Source organism: Corvus brachyrhynchos, unplaced genomic scaffold (assembly GCF_000691975.1).
Source record: "Corvus brachyrhynchos isolate BGI_N302 unplaced genomic scaffold, ASM69197v1 scaffold97, whole genome shotgun sequence".
Lineage (NCBI taxonomy): Eukaryota > Metazoa > Chordata > Aves > Passeriformes > Corvidae > Corvus > Corvus brachyrhynchos.
This window is the reverse complement of record NW_008239758.1, coordinates 934927-957202: the sequence shown is the minus strand read 5'-3', so window position 1 is coordinate 957202 and position 22276 is coordinate 934927. Positions and strand designations below refer to the sequence as shown.

Sequence of the window (22276 nt, the reverse complement as noted above, 5' to 3'; positions counted from 1 at the left end):
TCAAGCAAGAAAGCACACAGGGAAACAGCAAATTGCACTACATAGGCAGTTCAGTGATGCTTCCTCTCTAGGCAGGGATGAGGAACGCAGGGAAAGGACTGATGTTCCTGGAGAGCACATTAGTTATCTTCATCCTCTCTGTAAGTGTCAGCTTGGAGGAACCTGACATGAAAATTCCCTTGTAACTTTCCACAATGCAACAGATAAATGAACTACCAACAGCAAAAACCTGAAATCCCACTATAAATGTCAAAGTCATGACAAAGATCTTAGATAGTATGTCAAAACTAAACACCTACTTCCTTCAGCTGGAATAAGCAGCTGCTAGGGTTTGGGGCTTTTTTGTGTAATCCATGCAGTGCTAGATGATAAAGATTCTTTGCAGTCAGATGATTACGTAAGAGTGTCGTATCTCTGACAAAAACTCACCCATAGATGTCCAACACTCCGATGAAAGAATGCTGTTTTACAGTAGCATGGAGGGCTTTGTTCACATGATCTACAATCCAGTTAAAGAGATTAGCATAGATATGTTTGGCAAGTGCATCTCTGGCATTGATGGCATGAAGTTTGGAAATTGGCTTGATGTAGGTTTCGGTGGCAGTGGCAAGCTTCCTATGGCAAAGCCAGTGGGCCATCTCCTCATACTCCACACCCATGAGGTCACAGAAGATGATGAGGGGCTCATGCTTGGTCTAATAAAAACAGGCTCATTAGATATTGAAACAATATTACCCATAGCAAACATACAACCGTGCAAACAGAACTGCCTGCCTGCAGTGATCCTACAATAAGCAGCAACAGCAACTTCCCCAGCTCTTCCTCCTTCAAAACGTAGCAAGTTCCCTACCCACTCAGCACATTCACATTGCTGAGTGAATTAGTGAACAAGCTTCCTTAAAGGCTTTTATTTTACTACACTTGTGTGCACCAAAATGCTTCACACAGGGAACCTGAAACCTTCACAAAAATGAATCGTCTGGCTTCGCTGGGCTGGACTTGGTGCTCTGAATTCTTACTACTGCCTCAGGCCAAATGGACTGCAGCTCCTGAGTGGGGCTCTTGACTGCTCACATACAGACACGGCAGGGAGTGATGGGCAATGCAGAACAGCCCGAGCCAAGAAACAAATAGTATGGAAGGGCTTCAGTGCTCTGGTCTCAGTACTTAAAGTGTTTTCTCAGTGAATTCTGGAGACAAACACTCAGAGATTGCAGCACACAATGATGTTCTCTAGCTCTCAAATCGGACTGTATAGGAGAAAAAAACCTGAGCTTTGTTTAACTGGGTAAAATCAACCAGCAAGGCTTGCATGCTGAGATGGGCATGTAAGATTTCTGCATAAAAACCAGTGCAGTGCATTTACCACTCAATAAGATACTACAGCTTGTGACTAACATGCAAACTGATCACTAGAAGTCAAGGAGGCAGACAAGTCTTTCCTCCTCAGGAGCTGCCCTAGCACTGCCTCCTGATCATGCTCCCATTGCACCTGGTGGCTCAGCAGCACATTGACAAGCAGTGTTCTGACAAGGACAGATGGCACAGGACTGTTACCACATGTACCCTTCAGGGTACATCAGCTTTCAATATTTCCACATCCCTGTGACTTCTCTGGGGCTTTTTCTAGTTCTTACAGCATACAGGTCCCATGCAGTTACACCTCCAAAATCCAGTTAACTGAGCATGTTTTACTGGCTTGGAAGACTATGATAAAGTAATAATAATTATGAACACTGCACAAATGAGTGTCACATTAGGGTTGCTCAAGCTGACATTAAACAAATTGATTCATTGCCACAGCAGCATGCCTTTGCTGAGCACCCTGCAGCACCACTGTTCCAGCACCACACCAGTGCCTCCCAGCAGAGCAGTCTGCATGGCACAGAGCTCTGAGGTGACGTGGCTACTGCCAGAGAACAGCACAGCCCAGGCAATGATGCCACGGAGCCGACACTGACCACTGCCTGCCAGGTGTCAGGCCAGGGTTGCACAGGAACCTGCAGCTTTTTACCAGCTCAGCCAGTGGGATTCCTGCACTGGAGATGCTCATTACAACACAGGCAAGCTCCTCATGTCCTGGGGCTCACCAGCTTTCTACCTGTGATCGCTAAATGAGCTTTCTTCGTAGCAAAAGCCTTTATAAGGCACGCCAAAGAGCCAGACTACTGCTGTGGTTTCAAAGCAGCTGTTAGATCCCACAGGCAGGTGGTGTCAGGGCAGGAACACCAGTCAGCTCTGGCCCCATGAAGGACCTGTTGTCTCAGCTCCAGAAACTGCCACTGCAGATGCTTGAGAAAGGGACTGACAGCGACACAAGAAAGAAACCCTGCAAGTGTTGCTATTATTGCAAGAGCAAGAGAAAGATGAAGGCTGTGCAGGCCAGCAGTGGACATGCAAGGAGAGGCAAAAGGAGAAACTGGTCACTCAATCCAAAGAAGAGACCAGCCAGATCTGGCTTCTCATCTCCAGAATATGGGCTTGGGCAAGAAGCCTCAGCCCTCAGCAGTGAGGAGGGTTTTTAGATCAGACTATGCAGTCCTTGTTGCTGATCTCCAAGGCAAAAAAGAACTGATAAAACCATGACACTTAGATGAGTCACACAAATCGTATCTGTACATCCTATGCTCATGTCTAGACATCCCAGAGGACTTTGCAAAGCATTTATTTTGCAATTATTTAGGACATTTTGGAATTTAATGTCAAAAAAACCTCATTTGGCAAAGCACTGACTGTGTGCAGGGAAGATACTCATGTTGGAATATAAAGATCTAGACACCTGCTCAGGAGTTCAAAGCTAGCTTGCCTACTAGACTTTTCTAGGACAGATCAATTACAGTTATAATTGTACACCAATGTTGTAATACAGAGAGTACTGTCTAAAGCCTCTAAACTGAGAAGAGTTGAATCCATCTGCAAAAGACTGAAAATGTTAGCAAATTAGAAATAAACACATTTCCATTTTACTCTTTTTCAGAAGAGGTCCCTGCAAACAAGCAGAAGGCAGGCCTGTCAGAGTGCAAACCGTGCCCTTCAGCTCATCTACTACTCACAGGAACAGTGCAGCTGTCAGAATCCCGAGATGCAAACTCCACGTTGCCCAAGTGAAGGATGCCAGCAAGGATTCGAAAAATTCCCATCTGGTAGGAATCACTAATCCCTGGAAAAGGATGAATAAAATGTTTTGAATGGAGAGACCTGCAGCTGATGAAAAAATTTATTAAAGAGAGAAAAACAGAGACCGCTGTGTGTGACTTTGACATTTGACAGTACTAATTGGCTCCACTTCTATCAAAAACATTTTACCACCAGATGAAAAAAAAAAAATCTATTAAAATGAATCATTTAATTTGCTGTTTCAAAGTGCTTTGTCAGTGACCTCCAGCACTGTGTATGTTACACCAAGGGAATCCACCATTTATGTTCATATAATGTATGCTCCTCTTAGATCTGTAATTCTACTACAATTTAAATACCTTCTGCATGGTTATCAAACTCTCCTTGGTTTTAAACACAACAGAGTATGAAAAAAATATACACAAATAATATAGAAAACAGTTGCTAGTATCTCAGATTTGGAATAAGACTGTGATTTACCAATTACCTAGCAAAGTGCAGGCCTGCCTGGTGTTCACCATTTCCTTAGCATCATCAACACCATCAATCACAGGGCTTCCACCTTGCTTCGTATAGTGAAAGTAATTGGCACTCCCTGCAATAATAAAAAGCATGTATTATACAAACATTGATGCAGAAATTCACAGCCCATCTGTAAAGCTGTGTCATGATTAAGTTGCTCGTGGCAGAATCCATGATTTGACATATGTATATTTTCGCCTTCTGGCTCATAAGACACACTTTTCTAGAGAAGATTTTTTTCAAGATTTAACTGTGCAAGTAAGTATTCCTTAAGCTACCTGATTCCCACAGTAGGTGCCCAAGCATATTCTCTACCTAACCTCGGTTCAGACTTCCACACCTGTGGAATAATCCCTTTGGAAGCAGTTACTCCTCAAGTCTGAACCAACCACCAAGCGGTCGGTGCAGAGTTTGGAATCGTGTGACAGACATCACTGTGCTAGTACTGCATCAGGATATTATCTTCTTCCATTTTCTCCTCTTTTCTAATTTATGGCCTGGCTCAGCCTTAGGAGTATGTGTGACCCATTCAGGCTGAGGTGGTGAGGTTGGAGAACAGATAGCTCCATACCACTCTGGGGACAGCTCTGGGCTCCACTGGTAGACCAGTAGCTCTCCTGTGTAAATTCCTATGGCTTCAGTGGTTCCCCTGCTTCCAGCTGCACTAACAGACTCCTTTTCTTCTGATCAGCCAAGGTTCCAAGAATGCTGAAAGAGAAGTCTGCTAAATGGCTTCTTCAGTTATAATTACATCAGTTCCTTTCTTTCCTGTGTGAGCAGATGCGAATCCTAAATGTGCCAGGATGGTGCAGAAGAGCAGAGAAACACTGTAAAACCAGAACGGTATTTCAGAAACCAGCACAGGCTGTGCAGTTTTCCTGCTATGAAACCGACTTTTAAAAATATACAGGAAGCCCTGAAATTTATACTGAATTTTTAAAATGATGAGGTGATTGTCTATCCTAAGGCCATCATCATGCCTTTCTTTTACAAAGCACCAACTCCTGTCAAATGACAAAACTTTCTTCTATCAACATTTTAATTTGAAAAAGGAAAAAATTCTCTTATCTGCTTTTTGATCACCAGGTTAGCAGAGATTGTAAAGTAATTGCTGCTAACAGCCCAAGTAAAAGTATGCAGATCAAAATAAGCTTTTCAGATGCTTATACCAGAAAGGGCAAAATCCTCTAGTGGCTGGAACAATAGAATAAAGGTTTTAAAGAACCAAGAGAAGAGAATTTCACCCTCCAGGACATACTAAGTCCTATTGATTGCAACTGCAGTGTATTAGAGTCTGCTGAATAAACAAATCTGTTACTTTTGTTTTATCAGAAAACCACAAAGTCTGAGGTCTGTCATTTTAGTTATTTTCAATACATTTTAGTATTTGAAGGTTTAAAAGTCTAGAATTTAAAAGGGAGCAATTGTTCCTTTGGATCTATGGCTCAGGAAGCTCAGAGATGCTGCCCTGTCCCTACCACCACACAACACAACGAAGGTGAATGGCATACCTAATCGTAGGGTTTTAAACTCAGGCAGTGCTGCAGAGGCACAAAGCTGGTAAAAGATGTGGTAATTTCTCTCCTCTTCTGCCTTTAAAAAGAAAGGAATTTGTTATTTTTCACCACTTAACAAGTGGCAGAAACAACCATGAGCAGAAATTAATTACTGTGTATAATGCTTTATCTAGCAATACATTAAGAGCACAGAAGCCACATGGAAAAAAGGAAGATAAATCAGCATCTATCTTTTCCTTCTTGGTTAATTTAAAACATTTTCAACAGTAAGAGGCATGCAGACATTTTCACTTTAAAAAAAAAAAAGAAAAAAAAAAAGCATGATTTCACTTTTCAGAGCTGCAGATTACCATTAAATATAGATCAGGATTCTGTGGGTGGGCGAAATGATCACACTCAAACGTTTTTCATTTTCCAAAAATAACTAATACCATTTGCCTCAGCATTTATAGTAAGCTGGTAAAGGGAGTATCTTCCTTGCCAAGGCAAAGCTTGAATTTTGAAATGAAGGACAAGCTCAGAAGATTATGACTCATGACCAACATTCAGTAATTCTGAACTTAGGCACTCTAAATTCCATACCTTCAAACCAAAAAAAAAAAAGAAAAATACTCTCTTCCAGCTAAACCCCTCTTACTTCTAAAATATACAACAGCACTTCATGTAACATCCCTGCATGGTACAAACTAATTATTATTTTTATGTCTTTAGGCAGCCAGTCAAGGATAAGTCCATTTTTAGTGAGCTCTAGACTATCAGGTAGGCAAAGGTGTAGAGGAAGTGTGGAACACAGTGGATTGGTTCAAGTATGACATAACAAAATGAAGAGTTTACATCAGTATTACCTGAAACACCACTCTGGATTTTTCCAGGAGGTAAGTTCTCATGTTAGCACCAATGATTCGATACCTCTTATCAAAACCAATTTCAATGTATTTACCGAAGCGACTGCTGTTGTCATTCCTGGTAGTTTTGGCATTTCCAATAGACTGAAAAAAGGGAATATTGTAAAGGTTAAACAGCTTGTAGAAATTATCACATCTTTTTAATCATCTGCATGGCTCATAAACACTTAACAACATTAATCTTGTCCTGGTTTAAAAATAATCAAGAATTTAATGAAGAAAGATCTCTGCCTGGTCAAAAAGTTACATCAAAACATAGGTATTTCATTAATGTAAGACTGGCAGCTGATACTCCTAGCAATTATTTCACTTCCAGATAGTCTAATTTTACAGCTAAAAATCCTTTATTGTTCCCTGAAGTCTTTCAAAAGGAAATAAAGAGTCTAACAGAAAGCTCACGTACACACAGATTTCTTCCAAGGACTTATTAAAACTGTAAGAATTATTTCACCTGGCTGTATTCATATATGTAGGTGTACAGATATAAGTATAGTCCTTGCAACCTCTGAAAGCCCACCTGTCTTAAACCCCCAGCCCACTCTGTTCTGCCTGGCTAACAGTTCATTATTACTATTACTCTCTAATCACCACATTTCCAAACCATTTCTGCAAACACAAAAGTTTAGAATATTTACTGTGTGCCTAAGCATAATCTAAAAATTAACATGCACAGACTTGTGTCATTTGCCTGAAACTGAACCCCCTCCACAGCAGCTTGGTTACTGACCCAGAGACAGCCCTTGATGCTGCCCTGCCTTGTGCTGAACTTTCTCAGATTAATTCAATACAGCTTCACACACAACAAACAATACTTCATGCATTTCCTCCATTTCACATGTCCTGGGATGCCCAGGGCAAATAACGACTGTGGATCCTACGTGGTGCAATTCTGCCTTACCTCATCAGCACTGGGGTTCACCCCACAACAGTCACCAGCGGGATCAGAATTCAAGGCATGCAAATCACAACGTGCTCAACTTCAAAGAAAAGCATTTTCTCTTCCCAGTTAGACCATTTTTCAGACATCATACAGCAATTCACCTTCCAAAAAATTCCTTAAGGTATCTCTGTACCAGAAGGAATGGCATTTGGAGTAACTGAGATGCAGCACACTGCCCTTCACCACATGGGACTGTGTGTGTTACTAAGCCCCAAGTGCACCACTGTATCTGTGTCCTACTTTCCCAGTCCACACAGCAATCCACTGGAACTCTGTACTGAAATAAACTTGAGAAAAGCAAATGAGAGCAAGCAGCACTGCTGAGTATCCCAAATCTGCAAGCAAAAGGCCAGTGAATGGGTCAGTGCCAGCTGGTACAGCCTGGAAAGGGGGATTAGACCGTCAGAAACCCCATGAGAGCAGCAGCAGCAGCACACACACCCAACAGAGCAGATGTCAAAGTGGGCATCAGATGGACAGCTGCTGTAAAGGATCTAGGAACAAACTGCATCTCTGCAGCTCTAGGAAACATCAAATTCATTCAAACTGAATGCAACTCTAACTGCACTCTTCTGTTTTAAAATTATTGCTACTGTGATATACTTTGGTGGTGGTGGTAGCAATATAATACTACAACATTTCAGAAACCAGTTATTCCTTTGAAAAGTATTACTGATAAAACCAGAAAGTCTTTGGGATTATAAGATTGCTTGCCAGAGCACATACAGAGCTGTACTATTTGTGTAGCTGTAGAGGGTAATGAAGAATGAGCAGCAGGAAATGACATATAAAGATGTGCTTTAAGACTTCTCCACTTCTACATTTGCAATAGGAAAACTGTATATAGTTATTGACTACAAAAGTAGTCACTTAGATAGTTGCTAGAAATGTACAGTGATCTCTTGACATTACTGAGTATTTAGTAGGCTAAGACCATGTGATGGTAGCTCATTAAATACTGATGTTTAGGTTGTCCAAAGAGAAACTTAAAAATAAAATGACCTTTTGCTCCTAAGACTTTACAGTCAGCTTAGCAAGTGAGGAGTTTCCTGTTCCTAAAATGAACTACTCATTTTCCTCCTAAAATATATGGGTTAATTTGTGTTTCTACTGATTTATCAACTAAAGACTTCAAAACATTAATTATGCTATCATAAGAGTCTGTCTCAACATCAAATTTTACAACACTGACTCCAGAGCTAATTTAAAGTTCAAGTGTTGGGAGTTAAAAGGATAACTTTTATCCAAGTATAATGACCTTTAGAGCAACTGAAATATATTTTTAGATATACCCTTGTTCACAAAATTGGTATCCCTAAAAAATAAAAATAAAGCACCACCATTGGTTTTCAGTGAATGAAAAAAGGTACAGATGGGAAGCTCTAGTCCTCAATTTAAACTTCCTTGCTTTTGAAAATTAATTCAGATAATCAGTGGTGAGCTGATGGCCACTGACTGGGAAGTGGGGTGCAAGGACTGAGAGCAGGATGTTCGCTTTAGGCTTTTAGACCAAACAAAAGAAGTGGTGCAGGGAAACGGCAGAGTTTGTATTTCACCCAGCAAAGGCCCAGGCACAGAGCTGTCCTGCAGAGCCTCGTGCCAGAGCTGTCCCTGGCAGGCTGATGTGAGGGCACCCAGTACCAGTGCCGTGCTGGGCAGGGCAGGAGGGGGCTCAGCGCCCCGGCCTCGTCAGCCGCACGCCCAATGTCAGCGTGGCCCGGGCGGGATGCGGCTCCTCCTGCAAACACTGCAGACTGCACGGTTCGGGGTGGAGGGCCCACAGCGACCCGTCCTCGTCAGCCGCACGCCCAATGTCAGCGTGGCCCGGGCGGGATGCGGCTCCTCCTGCAAACACTGCAGCACTGCACGGTGCTCTCTGGGCTCAGCTCACACCTGCAGAACGGCCACTGCTCCCCTGGGGCAGCTGCAGCTCCAGGCACAGCGCAGCTCCCTGGCTTCCTCCCATGGCTGGACATTTGGAGGAGTCACTGCCCAGCACAGCACAGCTTGTTTTATCCCACAACAGAAGTTTCCAAACACCACACAGCACCACAAACCAGGCACAATTACCTTGTGACAGACACACACAACTGTGATGGGGCAGCTATAGTTTGAGTATCATGAACTCCTCATGCCAGGAGGAAAGGAGGAATAAAACATAGTTCATTTTTTAAAATACCTGAGAAAAAAAACAATGGCAGCATTTTGCATTTCACATTTCACTGCATGCACTCTATTTACTCATGATCTTTCACACTACTGCAGAGAGATGACCAACATCTACCAAGGCATCAGTGGTCCAAAAGCATTTTCCTAGGCTGTTCGCAGGCAGGAGCATGAGTGCCCCTATGGACAGAGCTACTTCTCTCGAGAATTTCCCCCATCACTCTAATGAATCATTTCTTAACGTAGTTCCTCAACTTCAACCACAACTTGAAGCTACACATGTAGGTAAAGGCAGGAGAAACAATTCAGGTAAGTCTAAGAGATCTTTTCTGCTTGGCTATGACATCAGAATTTGTGTCTCCTGAGCCTCCCAGAGAACAGACCCTGAAGCAGGAGGAATTGTACATGTTCTCTCAAAGTCTATTGCCAGCATCTGTGCTCCCAAGCCAATGGCTTTGGTACTTGACTACAGTTAGTTACAACCATTTCCAGAACTGAAACATGACTCTGAGCTCATTATAGCAAAATTACGTCTTCTTATGTTGTTTTTCTCCTCTGAAAGAAACTGTGTGCATCCCATGTAACTTTGTTTTCTCTCAGTCTCTCTTTTCTAATTGTATTTCCTAAAATTTAACATTTGCTTTACTTCCTTTCAGAGTACAATCTACTGGCCCCACTGTGTGATGTACATATTTAGTGGTTAAGACCACAAGTTTTATCCTCTTTGGAATTTTTACACACAAAAACAGTCTTCTCCAATTGCATTTGGCCAGCAGTCTGGGAACTACCAGTTACAAAGCTGAAGAGACTTAAAGCAGTATTCATATAAAAATGACTTTCTTATGTGAAATACATGATCAATACTGAAACATTACCTCCCTCCCATCTTCTCTCAGTCTTTCATAAATGTTACAAAAATGACACCTAAAGCAACTCCTTGTAAATGGATTAAATGCAAAATTTTAATATATATTTATAGATGTTTTTTAGAAGTACGGATTGCTCTCTCTATCGAACGCTTATGTTTGCCCCACAGTAGTAACTGCAGCTGGAGGGTGGGGTTTGGTGCAGTAGCCCTCTTACCTCCATGATGGGGTTGGAGGCCAAGACTTTCTCCTCAACATTGGCTTCACTGGCAGATCCACTGACCGTGGCGAAGTACCTCATGGCATACTTAGCAGAGACAGTCTTTCCAGCTCCAGATTCCCCACTGACAATGATTGACTGATTTCGCTCATCTCTGAAACACAAACACACGTTAATTCCCAGCTGTTCTCTCAAGACACTTATTTTCTGCATCCCCAGCTTGGCAACAACCCTTCCACCACAGATGTTAGCAGCACAGCGTAAGGTAAGTGCACGTGGCAGGCACGAGGCAGTTCGTTACCGAGCCGCCTGCCTGCAGGATGCTCCTCCAGGATGGACACTGCTGGCACAGCCCAGCCAGCCAGCAGAGCCACTGCAGAGAGCCTGGCTATGGCAAAGATCTGCTACTGCTATTCACTACACGCTGCTGCAGCTACTTCTACCCGGAGTGTGTGGTACAGGGCTCCACTACATTAGCAGTGCTCATTAGTAAACATCATGAGTGCCATCTTACAGATAGAGAAATCAACAGCAGAGTCAGCCACAGAAACCTTTCGTCCCTCTGATCTAATCACCAGCTTATCCCAGAATTGTTCTGAATCTGAAAAATTCAAGCATGGCTGTTGAGGACACAGACAGCAACTCTGGAGTGAAGACAGTCCCTCTGCTGTGAAACAATTTCTTCTCTTGTAAAAAAGAATAATTTCAATTTGCTGCTAAAACAATTTTCTCTCAACTCAAAGAGGGCTCTGTGCATAAACCCAACTATATGAATAAACAACACACTATAAAATAACACAAATTAACATTTATAGAGCCTGAAACTTTTAAAATAAAGACCACATGTGCTTTATAAAGCTTTTACATTTTCAAAGCAAATGAAGTTAAAATGAAAGACATTTCAAAGTATTCCTATGAGTTGGGTGAGCTTAATCACATCTTACACACTTGCATGAAGAGGCGAAAGAAGGAATAAAACTTCCCCCAGAGCTTTACAGAGCTGGGGCAGGAACACAGAGAGCATAGCCAAGGCACAGACCAGGCTGTCCTCAGAGCACAGGAGCTGTGAATGACACTTGAGGCACCTCCACGTTCAGGCAGCACAGTGACAGTCTGCAGGGTCTGCCAGTGCCTGCCGAGGCCACTGGGAAATGCTGTGCAGGGGAATCGAAGACATGTGCATGGAAAAACTACCTCTGGCTTCTGCAGCCTGAAGGCCGGCAGAAGGTCTGGAGTTCTGCTTCTGGGACGGTAAAAAAACCCCTGCTGATGATAAAAAGCTTCATTATTTCAAACATGTATAAAGTATACGTGTTCTTTTTCTGTGTTAAGTATAGGAGGCCCGTCCACCTTAGTCAAAATCGGTGATTTTGTCTCAAATTTGTGTTACAGGTGACGTGTCATGCTTACGAGTCCATAGGTATCCCAACACCCTACCAGCCCCAAATGGAAACTGGACCATGTCCATGTCCCTCAGCAGGGCCTCTAATGCACCATGGCCCCCAGAGGTGAGAGCCCCTTCTCCTCCTGCTCCCTCCCTTCCTCTGTCCCAGCATGATGCTTGTGATAACCCCTCAGGCACCTCAGGTGCCTGGCCAGGCCTTCCCACCTGGTAGAAGAATGGTGACCATCTCTATCTCCCACCTGGAGTTAAACACCATTCCCATCAAATCAATTTGATCTCCCACTGGCTTCCTGTGAGACTCTGCTGCTATTCTCAAGATGCTACCTATCTTCAAGAACAATGCCAAGCCCTCAGGTAAGAGCTCAGCTCCAGCACCCACTTCGTGCTGCTCAAAGCCACAGGCTGAAGGAGCCTCTGGGTCTGTCACCCATCCTCTGGGAGAGCCACAGTGGCATTTGTTTAACCAAATGAAGGTACTGGTTGAGACAGATTTTCCACATTTTGGTAAAAAGAAATTACTTGAAATGGCTGAGTGCTGCTTTAAATTTAATAGCAAAGTGTTAAGAAGATCAAAGCAACCTAATTTTATGTTCTCAGCTTCCATGTAACACATGCAATAGGTGTGAATGACTACAGCACAGCTCACATTCAGACACACCAAGCTCAGTCTCAGTGGGAAAGTCGTGGGAAAGAAGAACTGTTCAGCTTGATAACCCAGGTTTATGCAGCCCAGGTCACACAGACCCAGCTACCAGAGATGCCAGCCTTGGCCACAAGTCTCATCTCACCCTCCAGTGACAGGGGCCATCAAACAAGATCTCAAGGGAGGTCTTTGTGCCTGGGATGGCTTCCAGTAGCAATGAAGATTTCCAGCTGGAAAATGAAGAAGAAACACTCGTGTTTCTTCCCCATTCCCCCTCGCAGAGTTCACTCATGGTAGACAGAGGTGTGTGGGAGAGAGCCTGTGGCTCAGGAAGCTGCAGGAGTTACATGGATCCTCCTGCTCAAAGAGAGCAGCAGCAGGATGCAGGAGAAATCAAAGCAAATTCCTAAAATCCAGGCTTAAATGGGACAACTGGTAACAATTTTCCTCTCCCACAGACAGTTCCTGCAGAGTGTCAAAAACAACCATTTCTTCCTAGGATTGGCACCATTCTCTGGCACCTGTGTTCTTTCAAACAGGAAAAAAAACCCCCATGCCATTCTAAAATATGAAACTTCTGGTCTGATTTCAGAGTCTGCCTAACACAGGAGGCAGGCAACAACATAAGCTTTTCATTTGTAGATCACCAGCTGTTTCATGTATTAAATACCATTAAATATATGAAGACTGGGGAAGCTCAAGTCTATGAAATGGATCCTCTGATGGTTAAACATTTTAGTTCCCAAAGTACAAAAGGCTTTCAGAAAACCAAGGAATGCAAACTCAGACTTCTGGCAAAACAGACTTCTGACAGAACTGTCAATAAAAATGAGCTATTTTGCCAAGAAAGGAACATGGAAATAAAGGTGTCTCATTCCAGCTGTCACATCCCTGAAGGACACGTGTGGGAGCATGGAAAACGCACACTGGTTTTGCAGTCCTTGGTCTCTTCTCAGGAGTTCCACTTTTACAAAGACAATAATGAAAATATGAGTTTGAAATAATTTCTCCTTAAGAATGTTGCTAATTAGCCAATTTCTTTCCCCCATGTCCTAAGACATGAAGACATACTCTTCTCCCTAGCACACACTCATGTGCTCAGGAATAAGGGATCCATTATTGTATTCCACAAGTACATACACACATGCCCGTTGCACACACTGGCTTAGAGAAGAGAGGGTTTGCTCTGTGTGAGCTGAAAGCATTGCTGCTGTCTCTCCTGCAGTGACTTTCTGTGTCTGCAGCAGCCACAGCCATCGTGACAAACAAAGGGCTCCCTCACTGTCTGCAGCAGCGTCCTCTTGCCAGCGCTCCATCCACGCTCAGGGCCGCTCTTGTCTTCAACAGTACATTAATCCATTGTTCTGCTTTAACACACTGCAGTGACCATCCTCTAGCATATTATTCTTTGTGCTTTTTGGCAGAGAGAAAGGAAAACACAACAGAACACCGCCCGAGATGGCACTCGGCATTTGAAGGAGAACGGACAAAACAGCAGCAGGGATGAGCTCTTACTGCCACAGCCCCAGGAAGACTTGGCTTATGGACATCCTACCACAGGCAGCAAGGTCTTTAGTCGTGGAGGGGGCTGGAGTGGTCCTGCCAGGCAGCTGGGCCAGCTCAGCAGAAAGCTCTTTAACGACATAAAACTTTAAAGAAACAGAACGCCACATGTAAAGGAAAAATTACAAGTAAACTAGCATCAAAGCACCCTGGATGATGTATGAAATGTAGTGAGAATTATTTTTAATTATTTGGTATAAGCAGCGGTCTAAAGTATAGCCTCTGTTCATGTCAAATGAAATTTTCATCATCAGGCTGCATTAAAAACAAAGCAAAATTTAAAAGACCAAAACACAACAAAGGAAAAACTCCCCAGAAAACCGAAGTGACACCACCCAAGTTCATTCTCAGAGATATAATTCACCTTTCAAGTTATTTTTAGTTAAATCATTAGCCCCTGACCTTTGACCTGACATCTTGAGCACTTAACATGTCACCAGTCAGAAAAAAAAAGCTATAATTAAAACTTTCAGCCAATGAAACATTAAGTAGGACAACAGCTTTATGTGTGACACCACTTTGCAGCCAGATGCCTCATTTTATGCAATACTTCATCTTCATGCAGTTTTTTCTCTGCATAAAACACGTAAGTAGATTATTTTAAAATTAAGATTACTTCTGAATGGAGGGAGCATTTTAATTATGCTTTTGCAAACAGAAATGAGGAAAAGCAACCTGGGAGATGAGGGGTGGAGGAGTCCTCTTTCCCCCAAAGGCAGACAGCAATCAGATCCTAGCACACAGAACTACATCACAGTGATGCAATGTTAAGCCAAATTATCTTGAAAAGATAAGACTGAAACAGTTTGACTGGGAGCAGTCTACCACTCATGGAAACACCACATTATGTTCAGGCATTGGTCAGGATCACATTCAGCTTCTGCTGCTTCTGAACAGTGCAGAAGAATAAAGGAATGACAAAACTACACAAAAACTGCCATTTTAAGATGACAGGCCCAGACACTGCACAAGCTGAAATGTGAAATGATAGGCTGAGATTGCTTGCAGTAGCAGAGGATTTGGTTCAGAAATCTTCTATATAAATTCTCTCAGGCCTATACTTTGGGAAGCATGTGAGGGTAACAGCTATTCCTTGATAAATAAAAGAATGAGGATGCACTATGGAGTACTCAGTGATAGTTTAAAGTAGTGGTTCTCTATCACAAAAAATAATGCAGAACCAGATTTCTGCATAGGCTAGTAATTTTAAAAGACAATTTTACTTTATCTACAAAATTTTGTTGACAGGCAATATGTTCATGAGGAAATTCACTGTCAGAGTGCCAAAAATGAAGAGATGCAGTCTTACCTAGTTCCTGCAAGCTTGAGATTACAGCCTACACAGCAGCAGGGCTTCTTCTGCTTTGAATAAATACTGCAAAATTTAACACTGAACATAGCTTCTGCTCAAAGAAGGTTCAGCATTGAGGAAAGCAGTGTGCTGCAAGCTGTCTTGAGATACCTTACATACAGAACAGGGTTTTGCAGATTATCAGTGAAATGACAATGCACAAGAAACCAGCAAGTGGTTTTAAAAACATCACCTTACTCTCAAGAGGTGAAAACACCCTTTGCTGAGGATGTGCATATATCTTAATGCAATGCTTTCAATAGCACTGGCTACTTTAAGTTTTGTGTTTCATAAAAACGTACGGTAAATGCTTTCAGAAGAGCTCAGTGGGGAGGAACTGCCACTCTCATGAGGTCACAGCTGCCAGATACACTGGAAGCAAGACAAGACTGTCACTAGGCACCTCCAATTTGTACAGTGCTGCAACAACACTGACTGATCACTGACAGCCATCATTATCCAGGGCAGCTTTTAACTATTTCAGCTGACCAATGCAAAAATTGAGGCAAAAAAAGAAAAATCAGTGCAAGAAATGAAAGTTGCTAATACTAATGGCAGAGTTGTCAATTTTCAAACAATTTTAATTCACGATCACTGCACCCACTTAAGCTGCTTCCCACAAAAACCAAAACAGCTTACTGCATCAAAGCCATGACTTCCACAGCAAACTGTCCAAACAGATCAGGATAATCAAGACATAGACACTGAAAAAATCCTTATAGATATCTTTGTTTACCTTCTTCCTCCATACCAACTGAAAATCCCTCTCTGAAGCAGGAACACTAAAAGTTAAAAACCTCTCTATCAATAAGCATTTCAGAGAGAATTAAAGAAGCCCAAAGCTATTTGATTTAATCATCAAAGCACAACACTTTTTTTTGTGCTTTTTTTGCTTCCTATGACTGATATATCAGATGTATCACTTGATCTTGGCTTTCAGACTCATGACTCCACAGCAAATAATGTCAAATAAACATATATAAGCACGTCCCCCACAAAAACATCAACTTGGGAAAACAAACAAAAGGAATACAGAATTAGTGACAACAAAAGGAATACAGAAATTATTGACATCAACCTCAATATTCCTATCAATCCATTCATACCCAAGCTACCAGCATCTCTCCCTGGCAAAACTGTATCATTAACAGCTAATTTGAAAAGACTCTGATACGGACTTTGAAATGCTTGCCTGTGATGAACTAATTCAAAGTTGAACTGTCTCCATGTCGTAACACAGACGAGCTTGGCAGAAAAGATCAGAGTGCAATATCCTTAACATGTAATGAAGAAAGCAAATAACAGGGCAATTTGATGAGAAGAACATTAGTACTTACTTTGCCTTTGATCCTAAAAGCTGTATGTCTGTCGACCTTGAGGACACTGCCAAGGTGCTGATGTTTATAAGGAAGGTTCTTGTCAGGGTGGTTTGAAGGCCACCACCTCCAGGACATCTTCCCCCCTCACTGCCTCAGTGCTAAAAGGTTAATTAAATCTCCTGGCTTTTCTTTTTTTTTTTTCCTTTGTTGTTGTTTTTCCTCCTTGTGGAGTTGCTACTGCTTTATTCTTTTCTTTTGGAATAACAGGTTTAGGTTATGGGTAAGGGCATCAACCCCACTGCATATGACCATTTCATTTTTATTTAACTCAAAACAGCGCAAAACTGCTGCTAAGGGCCTGATCTGGTGTTCTTCAAACATTAACATCTCCCACTGCTTCAATGCAAGCACACCATAGCTAGCTTTTATTTAGTCTAGCAGTGACGTTTGCTCCTCTATCTCACTACCGTTCTGCTGCAGTTCTGTGGGGATAAGACAGACCTGCAAGCCTGGAATTGCTTTACATTTTCAAAACAGTGAATTTTCAATGATCAAAGTACCTGACATAAACTCCCAGGGAAGGAACCTGTGACGCAGGGAACATTTGGGATAGATGCTGCTCTCAGCACACACACGTAACTACCGCGAACATCAGTGTGCATCGTGCCCATCAAAGACAGAAAAGGAGCCTAGTGCTTTGCCATCCTACAGCTGAATTATGGCAGCACGAAACCAACCCAAGAAAATGACTTAAAAACCAATGACATTGCTGAAAGGTCACATAGGAGTCATTCTGAAACGCTGGCAGGTTCGAAATCTTGCTGTACTTTCATGCACTGCAGCTTCCCTGAGAGCCATAAGATTAACTAAGAACCAACAAAAACTTAGTTTAAGCTATGTTTCATGTTTTACACCTTAGAGCAGATCTCCAAACTTCTCCAGGATACACAGCAGCCGACATGATTTAGTGTCTCAAGCAATACAAACAGAACTCTGACATAAGTAAACATCCTATTTTTGCAATCAATCTCTCAGCATCCCCATTGCATATTTGTGACAGCATATGACCAAAATAACCTGCAGTATCTACAGTCAGAACATTCACACATCTTTGTATCTGACAGCATGACTAAAAAAATCTGTTTAATAATGATCCTTTCCCCCCCATGAGGCACTGGTAACAAAGCCAAAATAAATGAAGTTTACACAACGCACCTAAAATAAATCAGTGTGAAAGTGCTAACTATCACTGTAATGGCTTTACTGATGTTGCTAAATAACTTGGAAGTACTGCTGTTACAGGAAACACAGAATCAAAGAACAGAAGAATATGTCAAATACTCCACACATTCCAAACAGCTCATTCAGTCTTGGAATAATTACCCATAGAAAATATTTTGAATTTTTTGGGGGGGTCCAAGCAAAGGGGAACCGGCCGGAGTCACGACACGAACACTGATATGATTTGAGCATCGTGCTTCCTTTATTGCTTCCTTACACCAACTTAAATCTACTTTACAAAGCTTCACACCCTCTTCCCACGGGACAGCCTCTAAGCAGCGGGGGAGCCGACCAGTGTCTAACTTTGCCAAGGGTTCTCAAGGCTGCCTGCTGCCAGGTGTCTTGGCAAGCCTGTCTGCAGCCTGAGGCCCCTTCAGGGATTCTTCCCTAGCAATCCTGGGGTGCCCAGACTGCCCTGGGGTATCACATGCCCCTGTTCCACAAGGAATCCCTCTACAGATCTCCTTCCTTGTGAACCCCAAATTTCATCAGGTATCAATACAATGCCAAGAGCTCTCTGTAGTATTGAAAGTTTTGTGAGCTTCACAGAAAGCAGCTGGATTAACTCATTAAGAAGTTTAGGAAGGGCCTTCCCAGCTGCAGGTGGCCAACCCCAGCAGGCTAAAGGGAGCCCTGTCCCCAAGGGACTGGGATCTTCCAAAGCAGGGAAGAGGATGCACAGCCAATCAATGCAGGCAGAAGAATAAAGCACCAGAAAGACAAAGGCGGGGTACAAGATGAGTAAGGTTTTGCACAACTCATCTGAAGGCTCACTAAATACGTCTGATTTCAATAAACATTGAAATAAATAGTGTTTCCTAAAATTACCACTGATGGTAAACTTGAAATCAAAACATAGCTGTATTTTTTTCCCCAGGACAGTTTTCTCTTTTCAGGACAAAATGTGGTTTTGGAGTGATACAAGGATTTGGCTTTTTTTTTTTTGCAGACTCACCAGCCTGTGCTCTCTTCAAGACCTGCCCTCCCAGTCCCCTGCCACAGTAGGTCCCAGGTTCATTTTCTGGGCAGCTGTGCTCCACTTTTCTGTGATGCTCCCAACTGTTAGCTACTTGTTTTTCTAGAAGACCAAAACTGCTTCTCCGCTTATCCTAAAATAAAAGGCAGCTGTAAAACCCACCAGTGCTGGGAGGTTTAACCCAAGTCAATGCAATATATTTAGCTTCACCTTTGCCTAAGGGCAGTGTTGTGTGGCAGCAAACAAGGCTGTGCATGCTCAGCTGCACTCCTTCAATGCAAAGACCTTTGAAACTCAGCCCAGGGCATGCAGCATCTGCTAGAAGCCATTATAAAGCCTGGCAACTCGACAAACCCAGGATTTGCTTTTCAAACAGAAGTAATTTAACTGTTCAATAAATAAATAAACAAACAAACAAGAATTCATTCAGCAGTTTTCTAATGCTCTTGGAGTGATGGAAAGCAGCAGCAGCCAGCTCTGGGCTGCCTTCCCGGCACCTCTCATATTGAGGGCAGGAGGCAACATCTTGCCCTTCATCAGCCTTCCGAATAAACTATTTTAATCACAAAGTTCTTCAGAGCCTTAAACGAATTCTGTTATCCCCCATTTCTGGATTTGGCTAGTGGCCTCCTTAAAATGGGTAAGTTCCCCTGCTTTGCCCTCTTACTTTCCAAGTGCTTCCAAGCCCACGCTGCACAAGCACGCCCTTACCATTCTCTGCAGCTGCTGAGCCGCTCTCCCTGGGAGGTCACCTTCCTGCAACCAGGCACACCTGAGAAGTGCTCTACCTTCACCCCTACTACCCCTACCCTTCATTTTCCAAGCTTCCCCCTTGCAGTGCTGTGTGAACAGCAGGCACAGCCCCTCTCTCCCTGCGGAGCCGCGTCACCGCGGCGTTCCCAGTGCCGAAGCCTCCAAATTCACTTGTACTGGCACATCCCAAAAGGTGCGGCCTGACACAGATAATTTATTTTTTCCACCCTCAAAGGGCTGGTGTGTGGATTAACAATGTGTCTGTAAAACACCCAAAGTGCTACGCAAGCACCAAGGATGATTATCAGAGACTGAAGTGCTCTGAGCTGCTCTGTAGCGATGTGACGGGAAGGAAAGGAACGAAAAGAAACAAAACGGCGAGGTCCAGGTGCTTCGCCCCAGAAGCAAGCACAGAACAGCAGCTACATTTCTGCGTCTGTTCCACCTTCACACCCTGTATCCATTGGTTTATTCTGACTATCTGGATCTAACGTGCTCTGGCCTGATGCATCCCAGTCTTCACAGATGCCAAACATTAACACTTCAGAGAATTCTTCAGCTGCAACCCCGAGTCACAACAACTGCTCCTTACTAAGCAGTAAATTAATTCTTTATAAAAGCGTTCCCTTGTAATAAACATGAAACATCAATCCAATAAACCATGTTCTTTAATCTCATTTCTAAATATATTTCCAGTTTAACTTGTTTTTTTTAAGCCTAACAGCATTTCTCACTGACATCTTTAGCTGCTGGAGAAAAGAAGATGCTCTGAGCACAGGGCCATGGCCAGGGCACTCTGGGCTGATCCAGGCATGGCCACAGCACACCACCTCTGCCTTGTCCTCTATACAAGCAGAAATTAAGACACCAGTATTAGAGGAGACAGGCTTTGGTAAGGCTTGTAAAGTGCCTGGAACACATCAAACCTTCAGTGAAAGCAAATGTTGTTATGCAATAGATGTTACCTGGCACAGAGACCCCTTAATGCTGCAGGAAAGGAGGGTGTGAAAAATGCAGCTTATTTGCTCATTTTTGTACATTGAGAACATTGAACTGAACTGCACTATCATTTATGTACTCTATTCTCACATATTTTTTTCTCAAGCTGGTGTCATCAAGTCACCAGACAGAGGACCAGGACTTCTGATTCAGGGGCTCAATGCCCTGCTTTTGCCACCTTGGTGAACTCACCAAAGCTGCCCTCCCAATCCCCATGTCTGCTTCAACTTATAAAAGGCAGTAATGATGCTGATCTCTTCTGGAAAGAGCTCTGGGATCTGCTCATCGAACGTGCAAAACAAAGATGAAATATTATTATTCACAATCTGTCTTCAACAACAGCTTGGTAAAAGCTATTTGCAATACTCTCACAACCAGAAGTTGTACTTTTTTTTTAATTAACAAAATGCACCACTTGCCATTATAACTGCATCCAGGAAACACAGCTCTTGACTGTAAAAATGTCAACAGGTGAAAAGATAATGAATTGTCAGTGACATCTCCCAACACATACAAATGAAGAAAACTGAGGTCAGCACATACTACAAACACAAGACAGATTGCACTCCAGAGGAGCACAAAGATGAGCCAGCAGCATGCAACTGATTTATCCAGGGATTAGCCAGAGGTCACTCTGGCAACAGTTTAGGAAAGCTCATTGCTTAGCTACCAGCAGGACACCTCACATGAACTCCAGCATCCAGCTACAACCATATCTAACCCTGTTGTTGCCTAAAAACAATCACTGCTTGGACAAGTAGGTCCCTTATGTTATATCAAGTTGATTCCCCCATCTGCCATCTTGTACCTGTAACATCATAAAACATCAGGCTCCAAGTGTGAGAGACTACTCCAAAATCATCTTAGAAAGGACAATTTTCCCCTTGCATTCTAACAATGGAGGCCCAATAAGACCATCTCTTTTCAAGGCAGATATTTAACTCAAGAAGTCCTACATCAAGGCCATAAGTGGAGGAAGGCCACTGTATGTTTGTCCAGCACCCACCACAGCAGGCTCACATTCCAAGCTGGATGCAGATCTGTGACAGGTTGTTAATCATCCCAGTCATGACTTCTGCCAGGCAAAAATACAGTATCCATCTATCAGACACTCAGAAGCAAAGCAGCAGCTGATCAAATGTGCATTTTTATAAGAGGACATCATCTTGGGATGCCTGGGATAACTGGAGACTGTCAGTAAAGATGCTTTCAGAACACCTACTCAACAGTTCACCAAGCTTCCTTTTGAACAAGAAGTGATAGAAAAACATCTTCCTGCAGGTGAAAGCCATCAGACATGCACAGAAAAGCTGACAAAACAGAGAGGCAGCCTGGTTATTAAAGGTAATTTAATGGAAAAGATACACAGTACCACAGAATAAGTCACTATACTTCGTCCAAACAGAAAAAGCAAAACTTTGGAAATTGATGCTTTAAACACTGTTGGTTTCCACGCTGGTATTCATTAAGGTTTATATGGATCTCATCAGTATGCAATTCTGTTTGCAAAGGTTACTCTCAACTTGAGCAAGACAACTTTACTAATTAATCAGAAGGAAATCTCAAAGTTAATTTATTAAATTGAATCTGCTGTATCTGCCATCAACCACAAGTGGGATGGAACAAATCACACCAACAAAGCACTGATAAAAAAATACATTATCTTAATTACTGAAATATACCCTCACTAGGCAGGGGAAAGAATCCTGTGAAGGAGTGATTTTGAAGGTCTT

General features: G+C 42.7%; 1 protein-coding gene across 17 annotated transcripts in view; it reads right to left on the bottom strand.

Annotated features, from left to right (window-relative positions):
* Positions 1–22276, bottom strand: part of MYO5A (myosin VA) — an 89165-nt gene that overhangs the window by 45270 nt on the left and 21619 nt on the right. For all 17 annotated transcript variants that reach the window (XM_017742562.1, XM_017742567.1, XM_017742568.1 and 14 more), the window contains 6 exons: positions 10251–10407; positions 6002–6145; positions 5151–5232; positions 3605–3712; positions 3054–3160; positions 430–695 (listed from right to left, as the gene is read on the bottom strand). In XM_017742562.1, coding sequence (XP_017598051.1) covers positions 430–695; positions 3054–3160; positions 3605–3712; positions 5151–5232; positions 6002–6145; positions 10251–10407 — 864 coding nt within the window. The remainder of the gene's footprint in view (positions 1–429; positions 696–3053; positions 3161–3604; positions 3713–5150; positions 5233–6001; positions 6146–10250; positions 10408–22276) is intronic.